The sequence below is a fragment of the Squalius cephalus genome (genome assembly GCF_949319135.1).
Source record: "Squalius cephalus genome assembly, chromosome: 5".
NCBI classification, from domain to species: Eukaryota; Metazoa; Chordata; class Actinopteri; order Cypriniformes; family Leuciscidae; genus Squalius; species Squalius cephalus.
In genome coordinates, this window is record NC_137126.1 from 28940257 (window position 1) to 28963309 (window position 23053).

Sequence of the window (23053 nt, forward strand, 5' to 3'; positions counted from 1 at the left end):
TCATGAACTCTGACCTCCAGAAGAGTACCAAAAGGGACGACGACAACATTAACACACATTTCAGTTTGACATTGGCATCATTACAGCACATTAAAGGATGAGAGATGTTTTGGCTGGGATGACTGTTTTGTGAGTCGGCATGAAACGGAAGTAGGCCTATAGCGTCTAATCTTTCCTATTGTGATGCATATCCGAGTGAAATGGCTTCTCTAACAGGGAAAATGTTGCACGGGTATTGATTTTGTACTTCGTGAATTGACTGTCACTGGATCGTTTTTATTTGCTATAACTGCTATCTTATGTGAATTGTCCCTGGTTGTCCCGTTCTTACGCCAAAAACACGCCATCACAGAAGAAAAGATGTGCAAGAGGGTGGGGAAGTTAAAAGTCACATAAATCCACTCTTTTCACTGACTGTGCTGACGTGTTTCCGCAGTTATCAACATTGCGAATCTAGTTTATAATATTTTAATTTTAAAATAAATGAATACACATAATTTATAACGTTATACTTATATTACCTTGGCAACACTGGGTGTTTCTATTACACTCTAAAATTGGCTGGGTTAAAAACAACCCAATTGGCAACCCAGTGCTGGGTAAATATTGGACAGAACACATGCTGGGTTAAATTAACCCAGTGACATTTTAACCCAGCAGGCTGGGTTGTCTAGAAACCCAAGATGTAGTAATTTTTTTACCATTAATGGATTTGCTATTCTGGGTTATTTTTGCTGGGTTATTTTTCTTTTTCTTATAATTTCACCTGTGCTTTACTGTAAAACTTTGAATTAAGAAACAATGAAGAACATGTTTAGACTTAAAATAATTTTTAATGCTTGTCAACTGACATTCACAAATGTGTTAAAATTGGCAACAATGACAACAAACTGCACATTAAATTTAAATGCAAAAATCATTTAGTGCTGACATCAAAGTAGTTCAATATTGTCAGTTTTAATAAATAAATAAAGATTAGTTCTAAAACTATTACATGTTTAACGGTTTAAATACAGTGACATTGACAATTATATTTTAAATTCAGCAAATGCAAAATCATTTAAAAATACATCAAGTATTAAATAGTCAAATACAATTAAAGAAAGAAAGAAGATTAGTTCTGAACAATGACATTTATACGTTTAACTATTACATGTGTAACGGTCTAAATACGCAGTGAAATCAACAGACAATTCATTTTAAAGTCAGCAAATGCAAAATCATTTTTAAAATACGCAAAAATGTACACAAGTATAGTTAAATAAAGTCAAATACAGTTAAGAAAGAAAGAAAATTAGTTTTGAACAATGTAATTTATACCATTTAATTCTTAGGAAATTAAAGTGAAATTCACAGATGTGCAAAATTGTAGGCCTATTTTACAGTATGTACACAGTAAAATTTACTTTTTTTTTGACTCCGAAGAAGAAGACGACTCTTAGACACGGGTTATGTAGACTCTGCCCGGTTTAGAAACTCCACCATGTTCGTTCCGACCTATAAAAGAAAATAAACCCAAAAATACAGATTGTTTAAATGGCAACGGTTTCATTATTCAGTTGAAGTCAGTTCAGTGTTGATTCAATTCAGTTCAATAACTGTGTGAAGTTTATCATGAAATGGAGTTTATCATGATTTCAACAATCAATATTTTTATTTGGCGAAAAGCCATATAATAAGTGGTATGCTTTACATTATGTCTTGTTTGATCTTGTTTTTTTTGTCTAGGATCAAAGTTGCTTAACAGGAATTGTTTTGAGGTAATGTACATCCAGTCAGTTTTCATCACAAAATAAACTCCTTCAGGGTGATACGAGATCCCTCCACTTTGTGTTGATTACCCTGTTGAAGTTTATTCTGCAATATCAACTGGCTGGATGTACAGGATCCCTTGCGTAATGCACAGGCAGTTCCAGTCAGGTTACAATGGTTTTATACTCACTAGTTGAAGATCAATGAAAGCCTTTCTAGCTAGCTTTGTCAATAGATGGCCGATTTACCTTCTGACCAATACACTGTGGCAGGAAGAAGAAGGGGAAGGACCAAAAGAGCAAAATCACCTCTATTCTCTGCAGAAAAGAGACATAACATCTCAGAAACAGGACCAGCTACAACAAATATACTAAAGTTTGTGCAAAAAGCTACAGACATAAAAAATAAATATGCAATAATGATACTAAATACCTTGCCTTTTATGTTGTATTGAAGATTTAAAACAACAAACATCACCTTGTGGAATATTTTCCAAAGACTGATTCAATTTTTCTAAATTAATTGTAATCCTTAAAATTTTGTTACATAAAATAGGCTATCTCCCTTTGGAGTGACTGATTTTTGTAACCTTACAGATCTTTTTTATGCAAACAGCAACACAACACACTAACTAAAGTTGAAAGAATTAAAAAGAATAGCAGGGCCATACTATAGTAGGTTTGAATAGTAGGTTCATTAAAAAATGAACATGTAGCTACTGATATTTATCCAAATGAATCGACATTGAATCAAGATCGGAATCGAACCACAAGCTTAGGTATAAATTGCTAAATTCAGAAGTTGGCAGCCTTGTGAGCTACCTATATTTAAGCACGGATCAAATTTATATGCGTTAAGTTTCGCGAGGTTGAGTTGATTATCACAGGCAGTCAATTATAGATGTAAAAGCAGCAAAAGTGTATAATAAACATGAACTTACCGTTAAACTTGTCGATAAGACTGGGTAACTGCCACTCGAAGAGAAGAGTTCATATCCATATGGTTTTCTAACTAGGAAAAAAAAAACGAAATTTTAAATTACATCACTTACCAAAAACGAATTTATGTAGCCTATGTAAAAAATACTTTTTGTACTACACCAAATCACCTCACTGGTCCAACCCACGGCACTGATGTAAGCACGCACGCACTTTGAAAGTGTTCGCGGTGCTGATAAGTCGATTCATTTCCGGGAATCATTTTGTTTCAAACTTGCAAGTGTGAACCGGTTTATTTGAACCGGATGGTAGTTTCTTTTATACCTGCGGTCCCACGACATTTACGTAGGCTACTTTTTATGTATTTTACATGTCGGTAAGGACAATTGCAGGCGTTTTACCTAAGGGCAGCGAGTCATATTACTCAATTGTTTTGTTTTGAGTGACTCGACTCACTTTGTTCAATTCGCTTGTCAGTGACAGAAACGACTCTTTCCTCTGTTCACAGATATTCACATATTTCATAATTCCGTGTGATACAGAATCATTAACTGTATTAATCTGTCGTCTCACATTAAAATGACTATGCGAGTCAATATCTGATTCTGAGGTAACTTAATAGCCGTTTGTCGTAAGTTGCATCACCAATCTTAGTCTGACTATATAAATTTAAGAATTATTGGTGCGAAAAAAGTTATAATTGTGCTAATTCAAACTAATTATTAAGAAAAAATAAAATAAAACATTATATAAACTTACCTTAAAACAGTTGCACCCAGCTGCTTTGCCCCTTTGTCCTCTCAAAATGACAGCTGGAGCGAATTTAAACATCTCCAAGGCGGGAAGCTCGTGAAACAACCCAGCGTTGCGACCCAGCAGGTTTAACCCAAAAACTGGAAAATTAAAACTACCCAAAGGTGTTTTAAATGTGATAAAATAACCCAACAAAATTACCCAACAGACTTGACCCAGCATTCTGGGTTAAAAAACAACCCAGCATTTTTTAGAGTGTACAACGGCTGAGGGAGTGACAGCAAATTTGACGTCTTTCGTTCTTCTGACTGCTGTAATCAATCTATATTTTTTCCCTCTTTTGGAAAGTTGTGAAAGTGCTGTGTGTTATATGCTGCTTTGTATTACTTTTCTGACAGGAATAAGAATGTAGCCTACTTCATTTAACCGTCAAAACATGTCTGAGCAGACTTTGGCAAATTGTTTCAGTGCATTCAATGTGTTTGTGTGTATGTAGATTCTTCAGGTTCTGATATGTGTCCATTGGGTCAGTTTCCTTGTGGGAATCTGTCGGTGTGTTTGCCTCAACCGCAGCACTGCAACGGGCAGCAGGACTGTCCTAATGGAGCAGATGAAGAGAACTGCGGTAAGACTGCGGGCAGGAGCGCTCAAAGACACTCTGACACAAAGAATACACGCACTAATGCAAATGTGCATTGGCACGTTATATTTCCATAAACACTATGCATTTAGAAATATGAATACTGCAAATATAGAAATGTCATTCTTAAAATATCTGTGTGTGTTGTAGTGGATAACAGTGGTTGGCCCCATCTGTTTGATGCATTCATGAAAACAAGGGTCCAGGAGTCGAAAGAGTGCAGTGAGTACTTTCTCTTGTTCTCTTTTTCTCTGTCTGTGTTGCTTTGAATGTGCTTGTGAATTGTTTACAGGAAACATACCTAAAGACAAACATCAAATTCTGATTAAATTTTGCACAGTGTTTCTCTTTAATCTTGAGGTGTGAGTGTGACTTTATGTTCACAGTTAGCCTATCATTTGTTTTCTAAGCCTTATTTATTTGCCTGTGCTTTCAATATATTTTGTATAATACTCCTAAACTCATGAATGTGAGATGGGTTTAATACGCACTTAGTTAGATGGAACAGATCCGCTGAATGATATTGGGTTTTATCAGTAAGTGTTAAAGATTTATGCTATTGGTAAGTGTTATCAGTAGGTATTATCAGGGGATGATATCATTTGGTTTTATCTCTGGATGTTATTTGGTATGAAAATATGAAAAATATAAAAAATATATATATATTTTTTTAAATTTAAGACGCTTGTCTTACGCTTCCTCTTATATTAAAGCATATTTTAATGAACTGTTTAAAAGGAAAAAAGGTATGGCTTGATTCCCCTGAGGACTATTGTGAAATTTTAGCAAACATTATTCAAAATTTATGCTTTATTCCTTTTCCCTTTTGCTTTAATTTTACATTTGCAATCTGTCACAAATACACTGCAGCTTAATCTAATGAAGAGCGAGACGCAGAAAGAACAGGATACTAGAGACTTTAACGAAGTGTGAATGAAGCGTCACATTAAACATTGACGACAACAAACACAGAACTGGGGAAACTAAGGCCTTATATACTCAGTGAATGATAATTATTAAAACAAGAAACAGGCGAGAAACTTATGGAGCTTATAATATGACAAAAGTATTTCAATTTGAATTGTGTAAATTTGAATTATGGACAAGTGTAATCTAACAAATTTGAATAATATGTGGAATTTTAAATTTGATTTCTTTAAACGAATATTGAACATTTGAAATTTAACGAATTGAAATAGTTTTTATGGCTGAATTTTATAGACATGTATTTATTTATTTTTTTTTATTATTTTTTTCTGAATTCTTAGTCTGCAAATATCCAGTTGAAAAAAAGACAGATTCAAGTTTTCAAGATGAAGAAATTCAGAACTTCAAATTCAGTTTTCTAAAATTCAAAACGCGGATTCAAAATTCAGATCGTACAGAAAGTAGGTCACAGGTCATCCACAGGGAAGAGTAAAGGATCTCATAAAAGTCGAACGGAGCATTTTTGGCAATTACAGAGCTGCACTGCAGTAGTTTTCTGCTGCAAACGTGGTGGTGGTTCAAGAGAATCCATGTATCATTTGTTCAGTCGTTTTTTTTATTTAATATTAAGAGTAGAAAAATTAGAAAACAGCTTGAATAACCTATATGATTTCTAATATTCTAATAATAGTCCTCCGATGCTGCAGTTGTATGGAATTCTTTATTAGAAACCATTGTAACAAACAAGGATGAGAGCTCAGGAAATCAGAGTAGGTAAAATGAAATCAAAACAGAACATGACCATTACAATATCTTTCTAAAACAATGTTATATGACACTTCTCATATGATAGAATAGAACAGGCTAAGAGTCTTGAAGCTTCAAGGACTCATGGAGTTGTTTGTCCCTCTTTTTTCTTTGAGTGCCAGAAAGAAAGACACGGGCAGGCAATATGTTTAGTTTGTGGAATATATTGGACACGCTTCATTGTCTCACTTCTGAAGATCAATTTGTTTTCTAAACTGCAAACAACAAACTGTTTTAAACTCTGCAACAAACCAATCCGTCACACTTCTCATTTCTAAGCAAATTGGCCTAAATTAAAAACTCACCAAAACGAGATAAATTTGCCTAGATGAAAGTGTGGGAAGGAAATGAAGGAGAGAGAAATTGAAACTTGACATCTCACACAATATTTTTTTTAATGAGTTTTGCTGTCTACAATAAACTGCCGACAATGGTGAAACATTACTTCTGTTTTGTACATACAGTCGTGTGGACTTGTTAGGGGTTAACAGTTTAGGACACAAGGACCAGATGTTTGAAAGAAGACCCGGAGTCAGAATAAAGAAAAAGAATTGGAATTATAAAGAATTGAAGAAAAGTTTTACTGAAGATAGTTTGCAGTTTCATCAGCAGAAGTCAGCTTCAAGACTCACACAGGAGTTCGTAGGCCGCCCCGCTTACAGTTACAAAGATCACACCATTTCCAAGGTCTAAGCTACGTCATTGCTTACAGGTTGAATGATTCTCATTGGCTAAGAAATAGATAAACATAGTCATTTTCCACACATATACAGATAGACTAAAGCATATCTCCATAGATTATGCAGCTGACACTCAGACCCTGAAGTTAGACATGTCGTGACCTTCCAGGTAGCAGATTTGGGTTGCTGGATGCCAGCATGTCTCGAACAACAACTCAGTCAATCTCCAACAATGCCAGTGGTTCCTTAACCTGTAAGCAAGAAGACTAACACACACACCCGACACACATATTTTCCAAGGTTGGCCAGGCTCTAAACAGGAGTCTCGTCTCAAAATATCAATATAACAAGTTCTTTCTCTCAGGATAGGACATTTTAGTCTAAATGGAAAATATAGGCTTTAACTGCGAAATGGTCCCTTAAACTATAGACTTCAATGACCCCTATATGTTTTAACACGTTGAAGACCTTTTCTCAAACACAAAACATGTCCCCATTTCATTTCTGGAAGCCGGGATAAATAGGCAAGCAATGTTACTGCATTCAAATATCAAATATAGACATTAAAGAATATATGAAAAGAACATTTCAGTAATCACACTGGTAACTTCTATAACAAAGTAAAATCTCCAGAGAAGTCATTCAACTCATTCGATATTTAGAAGGAAAAATATTGATTAATACCTTGATTATAATCACTCATTACATATACATTGAAGCAGCAGTGGATTCCAATCCACCCCCTTCAGACTGTATATCAGTGGGTGGTCAGGGTGATGCTTACATTTTTAAAACATTTTTTTGAAAGAACAGAAGTGGCAGTAACGACATTTATAATGTTACACGGTTTCCAAAATTAATATGGACAAAATATTATTTTAAATTGTATTAACTTTTCACAATTTTACTGTTTTTACATAGCCTGGAAATCCAGAGTTCTCGCGAGAGCACAAGTTGAATTTGCTCAGCGAGTTTACTCTGGCGTCGAGTAATGATGCTCGTTAAATATGCCCTTGTATCCGAGCTGCACCATTTACATCGGGTTATTCGATATAGACGGGCCAGAGGCGAGCTAAACAGATGACGACAGCGCTGTGACGTCAAAGTCATTAGTAAACATTGCAAGATGGCTATGGATGAACACCAGTTGTTTGAAACGGCTTTGGCTACTACAATGAACGAGTTAGACTTGGCTTTTTATCTAAAAGAGGAACAGAAGACGCCGCTCGAATCGTTCCTTTGCAAGAAGGGCATTTTGCTGTTTTGCTGACCGGATACGGCAAGAGTCTAATCTACCAGTTAGCTCTGCTGGTAGCTAAGCGTATGGGGCTTGTTGTTGTGATTGGTCATAGTGTTATCCAGTTGCGTGCAGTGAGATTTTCACATGCATGCTTGGTGCCGCCCCTCGAGCTGGCCGATTTTCATTAGTCGATGCCAGACCATTAATCTTTCAGATTTGGGTCTGGATTTCCAGGCTAGTTTTTACAGACAATTTCGTCAAATAAATGTAGGCTTGGTGAGCAGAAGAGACTTTTAGAACAGAAGTGGCAGTAATGACATTTATAATGTTACAAAAAAGTTATATTTAAAATAAATGTTGTTCTTTTAAACTTTTTTTTAATGATCAAAGAACAATGTATCACGGTTTCCACAATTAAAATGGACAAAAGTTATTTTAAATTGTATTAATTCTTCACAATATTACTGTTTTTACAAAAAATATAGGCTTGGTGAGCATAAGAGACTATTTTTAGAAAACAATAACAAATCTTACAGACCCTAAACTTTGCAAAGTATTAAACAATCTTTTTTTGGTATTAGCTGTGCTTGTATATTATAAAAACGCTGCCTGGAGGGGTCACCGAGATGGCCGCGGAGTGGACTAACTTTCTTTAAAGGAAAATTATTTAAAATAAGTCTCCGATGTCCCCAGAGTGTGTATGTGAAGTTTTAGCTCAAAATACCCACAGATAATTTTTTACAGCATGTTAAAATTGCTACTTTTTGAGGGTAAACAAAAACGCACCGTTTTTGTGTGTATCCCTTTAAATGCAAATGAGCTGCTGCTCCCGGCCCACTTTCAAGAAGCTTCAAGAGCTCATGCTCCGGTGTCAGGACAATCTCATCTTACGGAATGAAAATGTCAGAGCAGAAACTGTCAGTAACTGCGTTCTGTTCGAACCGGAGTCGGCCAATAATGCCTACAGAGCCAGAGAGGTCTTCAGCAGGGGGTCTGCTAATTATTGTTTGAAAAAAAAAAAAAAGTGCTAAACAGACCTACAATATAAAGTTACCTTCAACTCAAGCTAATGTTAATTAAGCTTAAGTTCTACTAAATGTTTCACTGTCCCTGTAATTGTGCAATTAAAAGTAAGTATGACTCTGCGCATTAGTAATGGCTTTCCAATGTATGTAAATATATATGTACATGTATGTTAATATAGGCCAGGCTTAAAAGGCACACCAGAGGATGGCTCTTTGTTGTCTGCACTTTGTTTAGAGTCACAATCTTATCAGAGCTGTGTGAGTACAAACAGAGGGCAAAAGTGAAGACCTGCTGCAGCTCTCCGCAGAGGCAAATACTCATCTCGAGTATCTAGTCTTCATGCAAGAGGTATTACTGCAGTGGAAAAGGACTAGGCCCGAGGGTGGAAGAGCTACGTTCAGGTTGTTTTATAGTGGGAGCAAAGGACAAGTTTTGCTTGGGGGCAGTTATCTTGGAGTCTGATGACCTGACATGTTCTCTTAACAGACTGCAAACAGACTGGGCTAAATGAAGTCGCCAGGAAGGTCATACATACTGATTTGTGCTATTGTGTTTCGGGCAGCTCCATTTAAGATGAGATTCAGAACAGTTCGGGACAACTTATATTTAAATCTCATTTTCTGTTGACCAAGTGAAGCTTATTTAACTGAAAGTTTCTTAGCTCACCTATAAGCTATATGAAGTCAGGAAAGCGTTTGCTTTCTGTATACCTATTACATTCGGCTGCCAAGAGGGCTGGTGTGGTGTGATAGACTGACCTTAGTGTCATTATTTCCCAGCATTACAACAAGGGAGGGAAAATCTAAAAGAAAGCTTTTAGAGATCGATGGGAGAATAGGGTGTTGGTGGTGACAAATACTTCCAAGGGAAATATACTTATTATTAGCTTGCTGCCTGCCCTCTGCCATCACCTATCACTGAAGACACCAGCAGGCTCAGAAAACAAATTTTCTAAGCAGCACTGGGATCAAACAAATGTTTTATTCTCATCAAAGAACGATAATGGCCTTTTCATTTAGGGGAAATACAGCAGGGGTTTTCAGAAAAGTAGACCTCTAAATTCAATTTTTTTTATGTAAAGACCCATTTATATATAAACAGTCATGTGAAAAACAATGTAGGCTACACCCTTTTGAATTCTATTGTTTTACATATCAGGACATAATAAAAAATCTGGTCACTAGCAGGTTTTAAAATGACGTAAATACAACCTCAGATGAACAAGAACACATGACATATTAAACCGTGTCATTATTTATTTAAAAAGGAGAAGCCATGTGTGAAAAACTAAGTACACCCTATGATTTAACTGCTTGTAGAACTACCTTTAGCTGCAATGTCTTGAAGTAATCATTTTCTATATGCCTTTATCAGTGTCTCGTTGTGTAGGATTTTTGGCCCACTATTACAACGTTGCTTCAGTTCATTGAGGTTTGTGGGCATCTGTTTATACACAGCTCTCTTTCGGCCAAGCTTTAGCTGTCAGACAGATGGCCTCACATTTGACTCTATACTTTGGTATACAGAGGAGTTCATGGTCGACTCAATGATTGCACGGTGCCCAGGTGCTGTGGCTACAAAACAAGCCCAAATCATCAATCTTCCATCAGTGTGATGAACCGTTGGTATGAGGTGTTTGTGCTGATATGCTGAGTTAGGTTTTCGCCAAATGTGGATATGCATTATGGCCAAACATCTCCACTTTGGTCTTATCTGTACAAAGGACATGTGGGTCTCATACAGTTTGCCCAAAAACACATCTTTGTGCTGTTGCTTTACACTGTCGATCATTGAGCTGTGCTCAGCAGACGCAGCATTCTGAGCTGATAGCATCAGGACAGACAATACTGGTTATCTAGACCGACAGCAGTCTGGCCTGCAGGGCGGGAACCTCTAGGTTGTAAAACCTTATAAATGTAGACGGGGAGGCCCAGCCCGCCGCCGTACATATATCTTGCAAGGCAACCCCACTCGACCAGGCCCACGATGAAGCCATGCTTCTCGTGGAGTGCGCTCTGACACCCAACGGGCATTGCATGCCCTTGGAGGCGTATGCTAGCGCAATAGCATCAACTATCCATCTGGATAGGCTCTGTTTCGACGCGGCTAGCCCCTTAGAGTGCCCGCTGAACGAAACAAAGAGCTGCTCTGTCTGTCTGAAAACAGACAAGCGAGACACATAAGCTCGTAATGCCCTGACTGGGCAAAGGAGGCTCGCGTCTCCTTCCTCATCAGGGACCGGTAGGGCTGACAGGGAAATGACCTGCGCCCTAAACGGTGTGTTGAGGGATTTTGGAACATAACCGTGCTTAGGTTTGAGTATAACCCTTGAGTCATTAGGCCCAAACTCCATGCACGTCGCACTCACTGAGAGCGCGTGTAGGTCCCCTATGCGCTTCACTGAAGCGAGAGCCAGCAGAAACACAGTCTTGAAAGACAGGTGTTTCAGATCAATCGTCTGTAAAGGCTCGAATGGGCCACCTTTCATGGCTTCCAGCACCGTAGAAAGGTCCCATACGGGGACTGAGGGAGGTCTGGGAGGATTCAGTCTCTTAGCCCCTCTAAGGAAGCGGATGACTAAATCGTTCCTTCCTATTGACTGACCAAGCGTTGTTCTCGAGAACGCTGCTATAGCCGCCACATAAACTTTGAGCGTGGAAGGAGTCCTGCCCTTATCCAACAGCTCTTGTAGGAAGGAAAGCACCTCCGTCACTCCACAATCTGTGGGTGACACGCCACGGGCTGTGCACCAGCCCGAAAACACCGACCATTTCGAGGAGTAGAGACGTCTCGTGGACGGGGCTCTAGCCTGCGTGATCGTGTTTAACACTCCTTTTGGGAGTTCAGCATGTACCTGTTGATGGCCCAGACATGAAGGGACCACAATTCTGGGTGAGGATGCCAAATCGAGCCGTGGGCCTGAGAGAGGAGGTCTCTCCTCACTGGCACTGGCCACGGGGCAGTGCTCGCTAACTGCATCATAACTGGGAACCAAGGCTGGTTTTTCCAGAACGGTGCTACGAGCAGTACTGAGCATCCTTCTTCCCTGATCCGCTCTATCACCTGAGGCAGGAGAGAGACGGGGGGAAAAGCATAGAGCGGGCGGCGGGGCCATGCATGAGCCAGCGCGTCCCTGCTCTTGGAGAAAAATTCCGGACAGTGAGCGTTTTCTTGAGACGCGAACAGGTCTACTTCCGCTCTGCCGAATTTCTTCCACAGCAGTTGGACTGTCTGTGGGAGTAGAGACCATTCGCCTGCCGGAACATTGTTCCTGGACAGTCTGTCTGGTCCTATGTTTAGGAGCCCTGGCACGTGCGCTGCTCTCAGCGAGCGCAGGTTGCGCTGAGCCCATACCAGGAGGCGTTCTGCTAGCCTGTGCAGGTTCCGGGACCTGAGGCCGCCCTGGCGATTTATGTAGGACACCACAGACATGTTGTCCGAGCGGACCAGGACGTGGCGTCCTTTTATTTGGGGACAAAAACGCATCAGCGCGTTGTCTACTGCCAGCATTTCGAGGCAGTTTATGTGCAGAAGCTTCTCCCATTCTGACCACTGGCCGAAGAACGGTCTGCCCTCGAGCAGCGCTCCCCATCCCGAGGTGGATGCGTCCGTAGACACCACCCTCACCCTCGAGGAAGTCCCCAGGCTTACACCTGATTGGTACCAGTCGTTCGCTTTCCAAGGTTTCAGAGCTGCGATGCACTTCTGATTGACCTTGAGACGAAGCAGACCGGATGTCCACGCTCGGCGTGGGACTCGCACTTTCAGCCAGAACTGTAGCGGGCGCATGCGGAGCAGGCCCAGCTGGAGCACTGATGATGCTGAGGCCATGAGACCTACCATCTTCTGAAATTTCTTGAGCGGGACAGATGCGCCGCAGCGGAAAGAGTTCGCTGCGCGCTGAATGTCTACCGCGCGCTGTGGTGATAGTCGTGCTATCATGGACAGCGAGTCCAGCTCTGTGCCCAGGAAAGATATCGTCTGACTGGGGGACAGAGAGCTCTTCGCCCAATTGACTCTGAGACCCAAATTCTCGAGGTGATCGAGCAAAATGGTTGTGTGCTCTGTGAGCTCTGAGCGAGATTGAGCTAGAATCAGCCAATCGTCCAAATATTTCAGTACTCGCATGCCCCGCATTCTGAGGGGTGCGAGCGCTGCATCCATGCACATCTTAAATGTACGGGGTGCTAGGGATAAACCGAACGGCAGGACTGTGTACTGATATGCCTGGCCCTCGAAGGCGAATCTCAAAAATCGCCTGTGACGTGACGCTATCTGTATTTGAAAATACGCTCCTTTCAGATCTATTGACACAAACCAATCTCCTCGGCGAATCTGCGCAAGGATTTTTCTGGTCGTGAGCATCCTGAACTGTCGCTTCACAAGCACTCTGTTCAGTTGCCTTAGATCTAGTATGGGTCTGAGACCCCCGTCTTTTTTCGACACCAGGAAGTATCTGCTGTAAAGCCCTCCTTCGCTCTGAACTTGAGAGAGAGGCTCTATGGCCCCTTTGCTCAATAGTTGCGCAACTTCGGCTCGAAGTAGATGTGCTACTTCCGTTTTCACCGTGGTCTCGACGCGCGCCATATAGCGGCAAGGGCGCCGGCGAAACTGCAGCGAATAGCCTCTTTTTATAATGTCTAGCACCCACTTCGAAACCCCGGGCAGCCTTGCCCATGCATCTGCATGAATAGCTAGGGGTTGAATACGAAGCGCGCTTCGTTCGCTCAGCGACGGCGAGGCTTCGGTGTGCTGTAACATAAGCTTCGCGCTCATGACATTTGAGTCAGGGGGCGCGCTGATAACAGCGGGCAGATTGCCCGCGCTCGACTCCTCTGCGGCGGTCAACCGAGAGGGGGAGGGCTGGGCGAGTCCCGTAGGAACTGTCATGTCTGTGTGTGGATGTGAGCGCGGGATAGCGGGCACATTTACCACACTGAAAGCATTGTTCGCTTGAGTGAAGCGAATGCACGCTGGTTTTGCTTTTACGGAAACCCTGGGACATGCATAACGTAGTGTTTGTGGGCACTGGGTAGTGGGCACATTTACCACGTTTAATGCGCAATCGATCTGAGTTGATTTTATGTGCGCGAGCCCTGTGTGACGGGCTGTGCTTGTGTGTAGGAATGGGCACTGGGGAGTGGGCATTTTTTCTACACATAAAACACCATCGGCCGTGGCCGGGACATCAGAAAATACATTCTCTTGGGGATTTATCTGGGTAGCCGTGAAAACGGCATTTGTGTGCAGGCAAGCGGGCAACGGAACCGGCTTGTTGGCTGCAGAAAACACTGGACCAGTCACATTTGCTGGAACTGGACGAGCGAAGAGCTTTGGTGGAAGTCCGGCCGCAGCGGGACTCGAACACCGTCGTTTTCCTAGGCGTGCTAGGACGACTTCGGGGCCTCGGGCTTCACCACAATCCTAGGCCGCGGGCCACGCGGGGTGGGGCGGCGGCTGGATGAGCGAGAGCGTGGTCTCGCGCCTCGGGCCTGACGGCGCTGCGAAGTGGCGGCGGTGGACGGTGGCTGGGGCTGTGAGCTCTGGGCAGACGGTTTCGCACGGCCTGCTGCAGAGCTGGAGCGCTTCGGGAGGAAGTGCTTCATGGCCTGCGACGCTTTCTGCACCTCGGCGAATCTCTCCGCGAAATCCTTCACGGAGGATCCGAAGAGGCCAGCGGGAGAAAGCGGAGCGTCGAGGAACGCGGTGCGCTCGGACTCGGCCATCTCTGAGAGCGTAAGCCACAGGTGCCTCTCGGTAACAGTGAGAGAGGCCATATTCCGACCAATGGCCTGTGCTGCAGACTTTGTCGCACGGAGAGCTAGGTCCGTGGCGCTTCTCAAGTCCGGCACGCAGATCGCGTCAGGTCCCTTCTCATCCAGCTTTCGGAGGAGATCGGCCTGGAAGATCTGCAACGTGGCCATGGTGTGCAGCGCTGACGCAGCTTGCCCGGCGGCGCAGAAAGCGCGGCGGAGCAGGCTTGACGTCGTGCGGCAAGCTTTTGAGGGCAGGGCCAGCTTAGCGCGCCGTCCAGCGGAGGGCGGGCATAAGTGGGCCGCTATTGCCTCTGCGACCGGCGGCAGCGAATGGTATCCCCTGTTCTTGGCATCGTCCACTGCAGAGAATGCCAAAGAAACAGATGGACGCACTCTAGCTGAATAGGGGGCGTTCCAGGACTTAGCGACTTCTTCATGTAGCTCAGGAAGAAAGGGCGCTGGTTTGGGCGCTGGTTTGGACGCAGGCGAAGCGCGCTCCCTGGGCAGAAAAAAGCCATCCAGCCGGTTGTGAGCGGGCTGTTCGGGCGAAGACCACTTGAGGCCGAGGCTCGCCGCGGCCTGTGCGAGTACTCGCATGAGCTCCGTCTCGATGGAAGCTCTCTTGCCTGCATGTGCGGGCAGGGGGTGCGAGATCCTCAGAGCTCGCCCAATCCTCGCCTGACTGCGAGCTGCCTCGCCTATGTCTGTATGCTGCCGCAACGCGTTTTGCATTATTGAAAAATTAAGGATAATTTTTGGCTTCAATATCTCGCGGAAAAAGGATTTTCCCCTAGCGTAAGATATCTTACGCAGTACGAGAGACCTCTCGTAAGAGAACCTTCCTTACTGTAGAATAATGGACTTCAAATTGTTTGGGAATTGCCTTGTAACCCTTCTTAGATCGATGGGCAACAACAATTGCTCCTCTAAGATTATTGCTGATGTCTCCTTGCCATTGTGTTAACACACACCTGAATGCTCCAAACTAGCATGCCTTCTCCATACTGGCTGAGGTTGTATTTACCTAATTTTAAGACCTGCCAAGGACCAGATAATTTTTTATTATGTCCTGATATGTAAAACCATAGAATTCAATAGTATATATATATATATATATATATATATATATATATATATATACAGGGGCGATTCTAGGATTTTCATTTTAGGGGGGCTCAGCCCCCAATGAGGGTATGATTTAAAAAAAAAAAAAAAAGTTAGTTTATGGTCTAATGCGCATTATTAACTAGTTGCAATTATTCATCCAGTAACATGCATAGGGTTTTATAATCAGTGAGGTCTCGAATGTGAGGTATTTAGGGGGGTTCGGGGGCATGCTCCCCCGAGAAAATTTTGATTTCTCTGATCTACATATGTGCATTTTAAGATGTTTTGAAGGCCAAAAAAATTGGATAACAATAGCTTTAAAACCATGTGCGGGCAGCTGTTTTTTCCCCCACCTCATCAGCATCACACTCTTTTTCTCTTTGTTTTTCTCTTGCTCTGTCTTTTCCCCTCCTAAAGCTGAGCTTTGACTGATATATGCTTTTCATTTTTGTCTGTCAGTGAAGAAAGTAAACATTGGGTCAACTGATAGGTTGATTTATGAATCATTTTCTCAGACAAAGCTACCAGGAAAGCTAGGTAACTAAGTTTATTAAATTCATTCACAATATGTACACATTCATTATTGATCTAGGCCAAATACATGGCCGTAGACAGGGCTTTATAATCAAAGAGGTCATAAATTTGAGGTTGTTATGGGGTTAAACATTTTTATTTCTCTGATATGTGCATTTCAAGATGTTTGAAGGCCAAAAAAGGATCATAAATAGATTTAAAACCTGCTCTCTCCTCATCTCCATCACTCTGTCTTTTTCTCTCAGTCTCCTGATCTTGCCCTGTCTCTTCCCCTCCTAAAGCTGAACTTTTTTAATTTACTGAAGGCTACAAATTGTATTATATTAATTCTCAACATGTACACATGCATTATTAATCTTGTGCCTATGAAAACGGCTTTGTTAATGTTTCTTGTCCCCTCACAATGACATAATTACACGTTATATTCAGCTCAAAATGGCGAAATTAGACAAAAGTTTATTAGTTTTCTAATTATTTTTGTCATTCGTTTAACATTTATGACCTAAAAAACTGTCAAATATAAAATGTTTAGTTTAGCTACTTACATCTTCTTAACTCGCACTTGACCGTAAACTAAAGCGTCAGTCGTGCTGCTAAAATTCCATGTAAAATTCGCGCTAAGCAGCTTCTGTGAACATAAAGCCCGCCTACTTTGATTTGATTGGTCATCTCAAATATTCTGACATTGACGAGAAGTGAAAGACCAATGAGGATCAGATGAACAAACACACACGCGCGCGCCTCTGTTTCTGACCTGCGCTCTGCTTGGCGCTGCTGCGGACTGAAGATGAAGAACATTATTTAACCTTGTCAAAGACAAAAAAATATATATATAATTTTTAGAATAACAACATTTCTTACTCCAAGTTTTAGGGGTGCTGAGCTCCTTTTTAGGGGTGCTTCAGCACCCCTAAAAAGGGGCTAGCCTCGCCCATGTATATATATATATATATATATATATATATATATATATATATATATATAAAATACGTTTATTACTTTTTCTGCCCACAGACCCCAGTTTAAAAACCCCGGTTTATACAGTTATTCAGTAGTACAGCAAAACTGTCACATACTGTAGGTGGATGACTGGTTCGGCCTGTCAGAGGTGGTCTTTCTAACTGCAGATGATATGCAGCACTTAACGAGATTTCTCCTTGTTATGCATGTCTCTCCAGAGCTTTGGGCATAATGGTTAGCAATAGACTGCTGCTGCTTTCAGGATGAAGCTGTTCTATGTGTACTGAGATGGGGCTCCCAGGGGTCTGATGCTCACAACACTGTACTGTAAAACTTGTAAAAAATAAAAAAAATTGCTGGCTGAGTTCTGAACAGGTTGGTCATGGTGGGAAGGCTGTTTTAAGTGTATTGAAGAGAAAATATTAAAAGAAGGGTCAAATTGTATTTGTTTAGGCATAATGTCACATTAAAAAAAAAGTGTGACTGAAAAAAACCCTCTGTAATTTTATGTTTTAACCACAGATGGTGATAGAGAGACCAAAGTTCTGTAGTGCAGCTTTCATTAAAAACCACTCTATGGCTGCGTTCCAGTCCAAAATTGTCATGCCCTTCACTCGCTAACTTCCCTCCATCTAATTCACTCGGATGTACGTCATTGCTTACGTTGCACGAGTGCCCGCTACTGGTGGAAGCTTTGCAATAGGCTGAATTGGAACGTGCTAAGCCCTTGATCACTTATAATCCACTATGCTTCTTTGGGGTTGATTTATTATTTATTTATTTTTTTCCCTTATGAAATTGTTTGATGCAGCATTCTATATGTATATAGGTGTGTTTGAGTTGTTTAATTGAAAAAATGTTTTTTAATTAATATATCACAGAGTTATTTGTGGTGGGGTAAATTAAACGCAATATGCATTGACGTCACAAATCGTGTTGCATTGTGCTATATGGAGCTGCCTGAAGTGTACATATGAAGTAGATTCGTTCCCTCGGTCAAAATCGAGGGAGCGGGGGTCTGTCCATATAAACTTCCCTCGTCCACTTGGGAACGCACTTCAAAATGGCAGCAGGGATTCCCCCAAGGGGAAGTGCTTAGGGAAGTTCGCAAGTGCGTGTTTAAAAGTGGACTGGAACGCAGCCTATATCCATACAGTACATGTCTGTCATGATTTGGTTATGTTTCATGTTCCTGTTTCATGTCTGTCATGTGATCCCCTGTTCAAGTCATGTGATCCTGCCATGTGTTCCCTTGTCTGATGTGTCATGTTGTCATTGGTTTATTGTTTCATTGTTCACAGGTGTCCCTCGTCTTGTGTATTTAAGCCCTCATGTTTGCCATGTGTGTTGGTCAAGTTTTGTTTCACTGTAACCACGGTTGGTAAGCTCATGTCTATGTCAATGTTTTTGAGTTCATGCCACGCCATGCTTTTGTGTTATGTTTGATCTTGTTACCCCGGATTTCCACCAACTGCGGAACGGCTGCAGATCGGCTCCGCTGCGTGTCGGCTCCGTGTTCCGCCGTCCTTCAATACCCACTAGGTCCGGATTTTTTGCGGAACGGCTGCGACCATGACTGACAGCTGAAGTCACAAGGACCCACGAGATCTCGCAAATTCACTTATGATCGCGCGATATAAGTGCTGAATTGCTGCGGAGCTCTCCGGCATCCGGCAAAAATAGAAGCTCTGCGTATCTGCTCCGGAGGGCTGCGGATCGCCGGAGTCGGAACGCAGCCGTTCCGCAGTCAGTGAAAATACACACATTGACTTTAATGGGAACCTAATGAGTCCGCCGCCGTTCCGGAGCGGATCCGCAGCTGTTCCGCAGTTGGTGGAAATTGGGGGTTATGTTTGTAAATAAACTGCACTTGGGTTCTCTCTACAACTTGCCTTCAGTGGAATACTTTACAATATCACAGTTTTTGTCACACATAGTCTGGATGTCTTGTAAAGAGCACATTCAAGGCTTTTCAGAGATACCAATGTTTGGACGTTTCACAATGAAAACTGCCTCTCTTTGGTCTTTAAAAATGACTGACATTAATTTAGTGATCAAATTTAACACTTGTGGAAAATGACAATATATTGTTGTAATCATTTAAATCTGACAATTTTTTTTTTAATTGTCATAAATCAACATCTCAGGAAAACGTTATGGGGTTTCAAATCAAAATATGACTTTCTCTTACAAAACAGGACATCGATTTCATTCATCTCCAATGTAGAGGACACCAGGACCTAAATCATGTTAAATCATGTTTATCAGGCATTTTGGGAGACACAGCAAGTGAATAGGGAAAGAAATTTATTTCAATATTCCTATGAGCACTGTGCCACTGTTCGTCCGACTGTTTGTACTGTTTTATTTTATTTTTCTAAACTGTTTTAATTATTCTTATTTCTTTTATTATTTTAATTTCTTCTATGTAAAGCACTTTGAATTGCCATTGTGTATGAAATGTGCTATATAAATAAACTTGCCTTGCCTTGCCTTGCCTATGAAATATTAGATATTATGAAAATGTTGCCTATTATTACTCTCGGAGCCATTAAATATGTTTTTTTTTTCAACTGCTCTGATTACTCGTATTACACTTCTTTTTTCATTACATGTTGCCCCAAGAACACATAAATTAGATACATTGTATATAATGGGAAAACTTTATTATGGCCATTTTACCCACCATATTGCATAAAGCAAAATGGTATCTCAAATCATTTGGTTATATCTTTCATAACATAGTTGAGAATCATCTTTATACAAAGTTTGGTATAAAAAAATTGTTTTAGCCTATTCATGTCAATTCGTGGCAAACTTTTTCAAAATATTTTCTGTTGTGTTCCACAGAAGAAAGGAAGTGAAATAATTTTCTATTTGATCATGTGAACCTTTAATTCAGCATGCAATGGAAGTCACAATAGTCTTTTCTTCCCTATTTGCCCATTTTGATTTCATCTGGACTTTTTTATAAATGTGTTGGTGGTGTTGACAATGGAGATTGGTGGAAATGTTCAGGTTGTGGCTGTCAAAACATTTTCAGTCAAAGCCAGTTTTATAGTCTTTTTATACTTAGCAGGGCAGATAGAAAAACAGAGAAAAGCTATTTACAGTACCACAATGTTGCAGACAATAAATACACAAGAGACAATAAATATAGGCTATACACATTAGACAAAGGATGAAAAAAGCAGCCAGTGCAACATCCTTGATGACAGGAAAATAGTACAATTATCATCGCAATTTAGAGGTTGAGGTTTAATTATTAAATGGCTTGTGCAGCAAATGATGCAATGAATGTACAATACATGTAGTCTGTACAGGTATGACATGCAGGGTTGATGAATTCTGACTCCCAGTAGAAAGAAACTGCTCTCATAGATGTTCCTTAGCCTCGGGTCTGACAGACAAATGGGGGTTTTCCCAATGGTGGAAGGCATGCCATAGTGATGTACTGGCCAGTTTTTATTATCAGTTACAAGGCTTTCCTGTCAGCACCAAAACGACCTTTTAGGCACTCTACAAGCCCTGCGCAGCATCAGTGGGACGAAAAATGTGAAGTTTGTTGATTAGGGTGTGATGTAACATTGTGTTGAAATCAATGCATCCTGACGTAGGGGTCTTTATTTTCCAGGTGACTGGCTGTGAGATGGATTGCGGTTGCTATGGCATTCTTGGTTGAGTGGTTATTTCTGTAGGTGTTCTGGTGAAGGTCCAGAGTAGCTGAGATGGAGGCTTTGATATTACCAGCTGCTCAAAGCACTTCACAGCAATGGAAGTGAGTGTCACAGGAGAATATTCAGTCAAGAAACTTTTACTGGAATGATAGACTTTAAACAGGTTGAGGGAATGGTGGATGAACTATAAATCCTGTACTTGAGTTAAAGTACAGATAGCCTACCTTAAAATAGTATTCCAGTAAAAGTAGTCCATGAAACTCCTTCTTGAATACATTCAAAAGTTTACTCAAGTGGCAAAAGTACTTGTTTACTAGTCATTTATTCAGCTGGTTAGTTAATATACTCCATAATCCTGCTCAAAATGCCTATTTGAAGAGGGACCCCTCAGCCTGACATTATTATGAATCATTATGAGTCAGCCAGCATTCTTTAGCTCTGAGAATTATGTTACTTCTGGTTCTTCTAAGTTCTGAATAGGGCAAGACCAAACAGTCATTTGTACAGTTGAGATGTATGAATCAGTTGTAAACGGCTGCATTCTGATCAGTCGAACTCACAGATTAATCACTAAATATGATTTGTGAATCGGTTAAACCTATTCATTAATAAGAATCAGTTCAAAAGAATGATTCATTCACAAATTGGGCATTGTTCTCACATATTGGAGCAGGTCTTAAATTCTTCAGTTTTATATAAAGATAATCTGTATTTTTTAGTCAAATGTAGTGGTGGAGTAAAAATAAGAAATTATGCTTTGGAATTTTTATTCAGCTCCCAACAAACAATTAAGAATACTAAATAAGAAACCCCACAGGAAAACTGTGCATGCTCTTCCTGACTGTCAAGCTTAGGTTAGGTTAGACAGACCCAGTTGTCTTAGAGCCTGAATGTGTCAGAAAATGATTTTCAAACTCACTTGGGGATTAGCTATTGTCTCAGATGTGTTGAGTGGGTTGAAAGAGGTGAAACCACCTTCTCTGTCAAACTTTGTGAGCTATCATGGACAAACAATATGTGAAAAGACTGTAGCACTATAGACTGTTTTTGCAATGAATGCTTTAGAATTCTAAGGGCCTGATTTACTAACAGCTTGTGGCAGCACAAACCCTGTTTTGTCGTTAAAAAAACTACTGTCAGGATTTACTAAAGACACACAGTGAAAAATTTGCACTGAAAGGTGTGGACAGGGTTTTATTTTTGCGGCTGACCTTATTGCATATGCATTTATTGGAGTTTCGCTTTCAGGCGCAACATTTATGGAAGGACATTATTTAAATAAATCATGCAAGGTGTTTTACTAAAGTTTGCGCTAGTCAATTTACTGGTATTTGCGCCATTAATCACAGCCCCCAAAAAGCATGACTTTGCAACTACATGTCAACTTATTCTAACCCTAACCCTACCAGTCTACTAATACTCTACTAACACTCTAATGAGAGTTAGTAGACATGTAGGGGCAGCATTACTTACAACAGAATGTGTTAAAGGGACCATCAAAATAAAGTGAAACCGAATAAAAAGTTCAAATGAGTGTGATGCACTTTTTATGAACTGAACAAGAATGCAGCTGGAGCAGTGTAATACATTAATGAGAAATGTGAAAGAATTTGGAGGTGTGATAGGACATTTCCACAGTAAATGGAGACATTCTCCCTCTCTCTTTTTTGTCTCTGTCTGATTTCAACTTCACATCAATACACATTGTTTACGCAGTTTAACTGGATCAAACATGAAACATAGCAATTTATTTAACTAGGAAACAAAAGCTTTCAAATGGTCATGGTTGTGATGCCATGCTGTTTTTAAATGGATTGAATAAGGCATGAAAAGAACTGAAGCACAGATTGTATGCACTAATGGGGAATACAAAAGGGTTTGAGAGGGTTTGAAACAACAAAAAGTGTGTTTTGTCATGTTAATGGCAGGACTTATCTATTGGGGAAGATATAAGGTAATCTGTCTCTTTGTCTCTTTCATGATTTCTGTCTTTATCAAATTATTTCTGAGGTATAAAGTCAATGCCCATCAGTACAGTCCATGCAGGTGAAACATTATAGCCTGTCTCATGAAATCAAATACACAGAAAACACACACACACACACACACAGAGAGAGAGAGAGAGAGAGCGCGAGACCATCAATGGATCCTAATTATACACTTAGAACCTTTACAAGGACACATTACCATTCTTATCTAAAATGAAATGAAATTGCCTGACCAACCATTTTCATTATTAATATGGAAATTCTAGAT

General features: G+C 40.8%; 1 protein-coding gene across 1 annotated transcript in view; it reads left to right on the forward strand.

The window, feature by feature from the left end:
* Positions 1-23053, forward strand: part of rxfp2l (relaxin family peptide receptor 2, like) — a 51998-nt gene that overhangs the window by 3260 nt on the left and 25685 nt on the right. Inside the window, exons 2-3 of the mRNA XM_079871682.1 lie at positions 3940-4068; positions 4234-4305. Coding sequence (XP_079727808.1) covers positions 3940-4068; positions 4234-4305 — 201 coding nt within the window. The remainder of the gene's footprint in view (positions 1-3939; positions 4069-4233; positions 4306-23053) is intronic.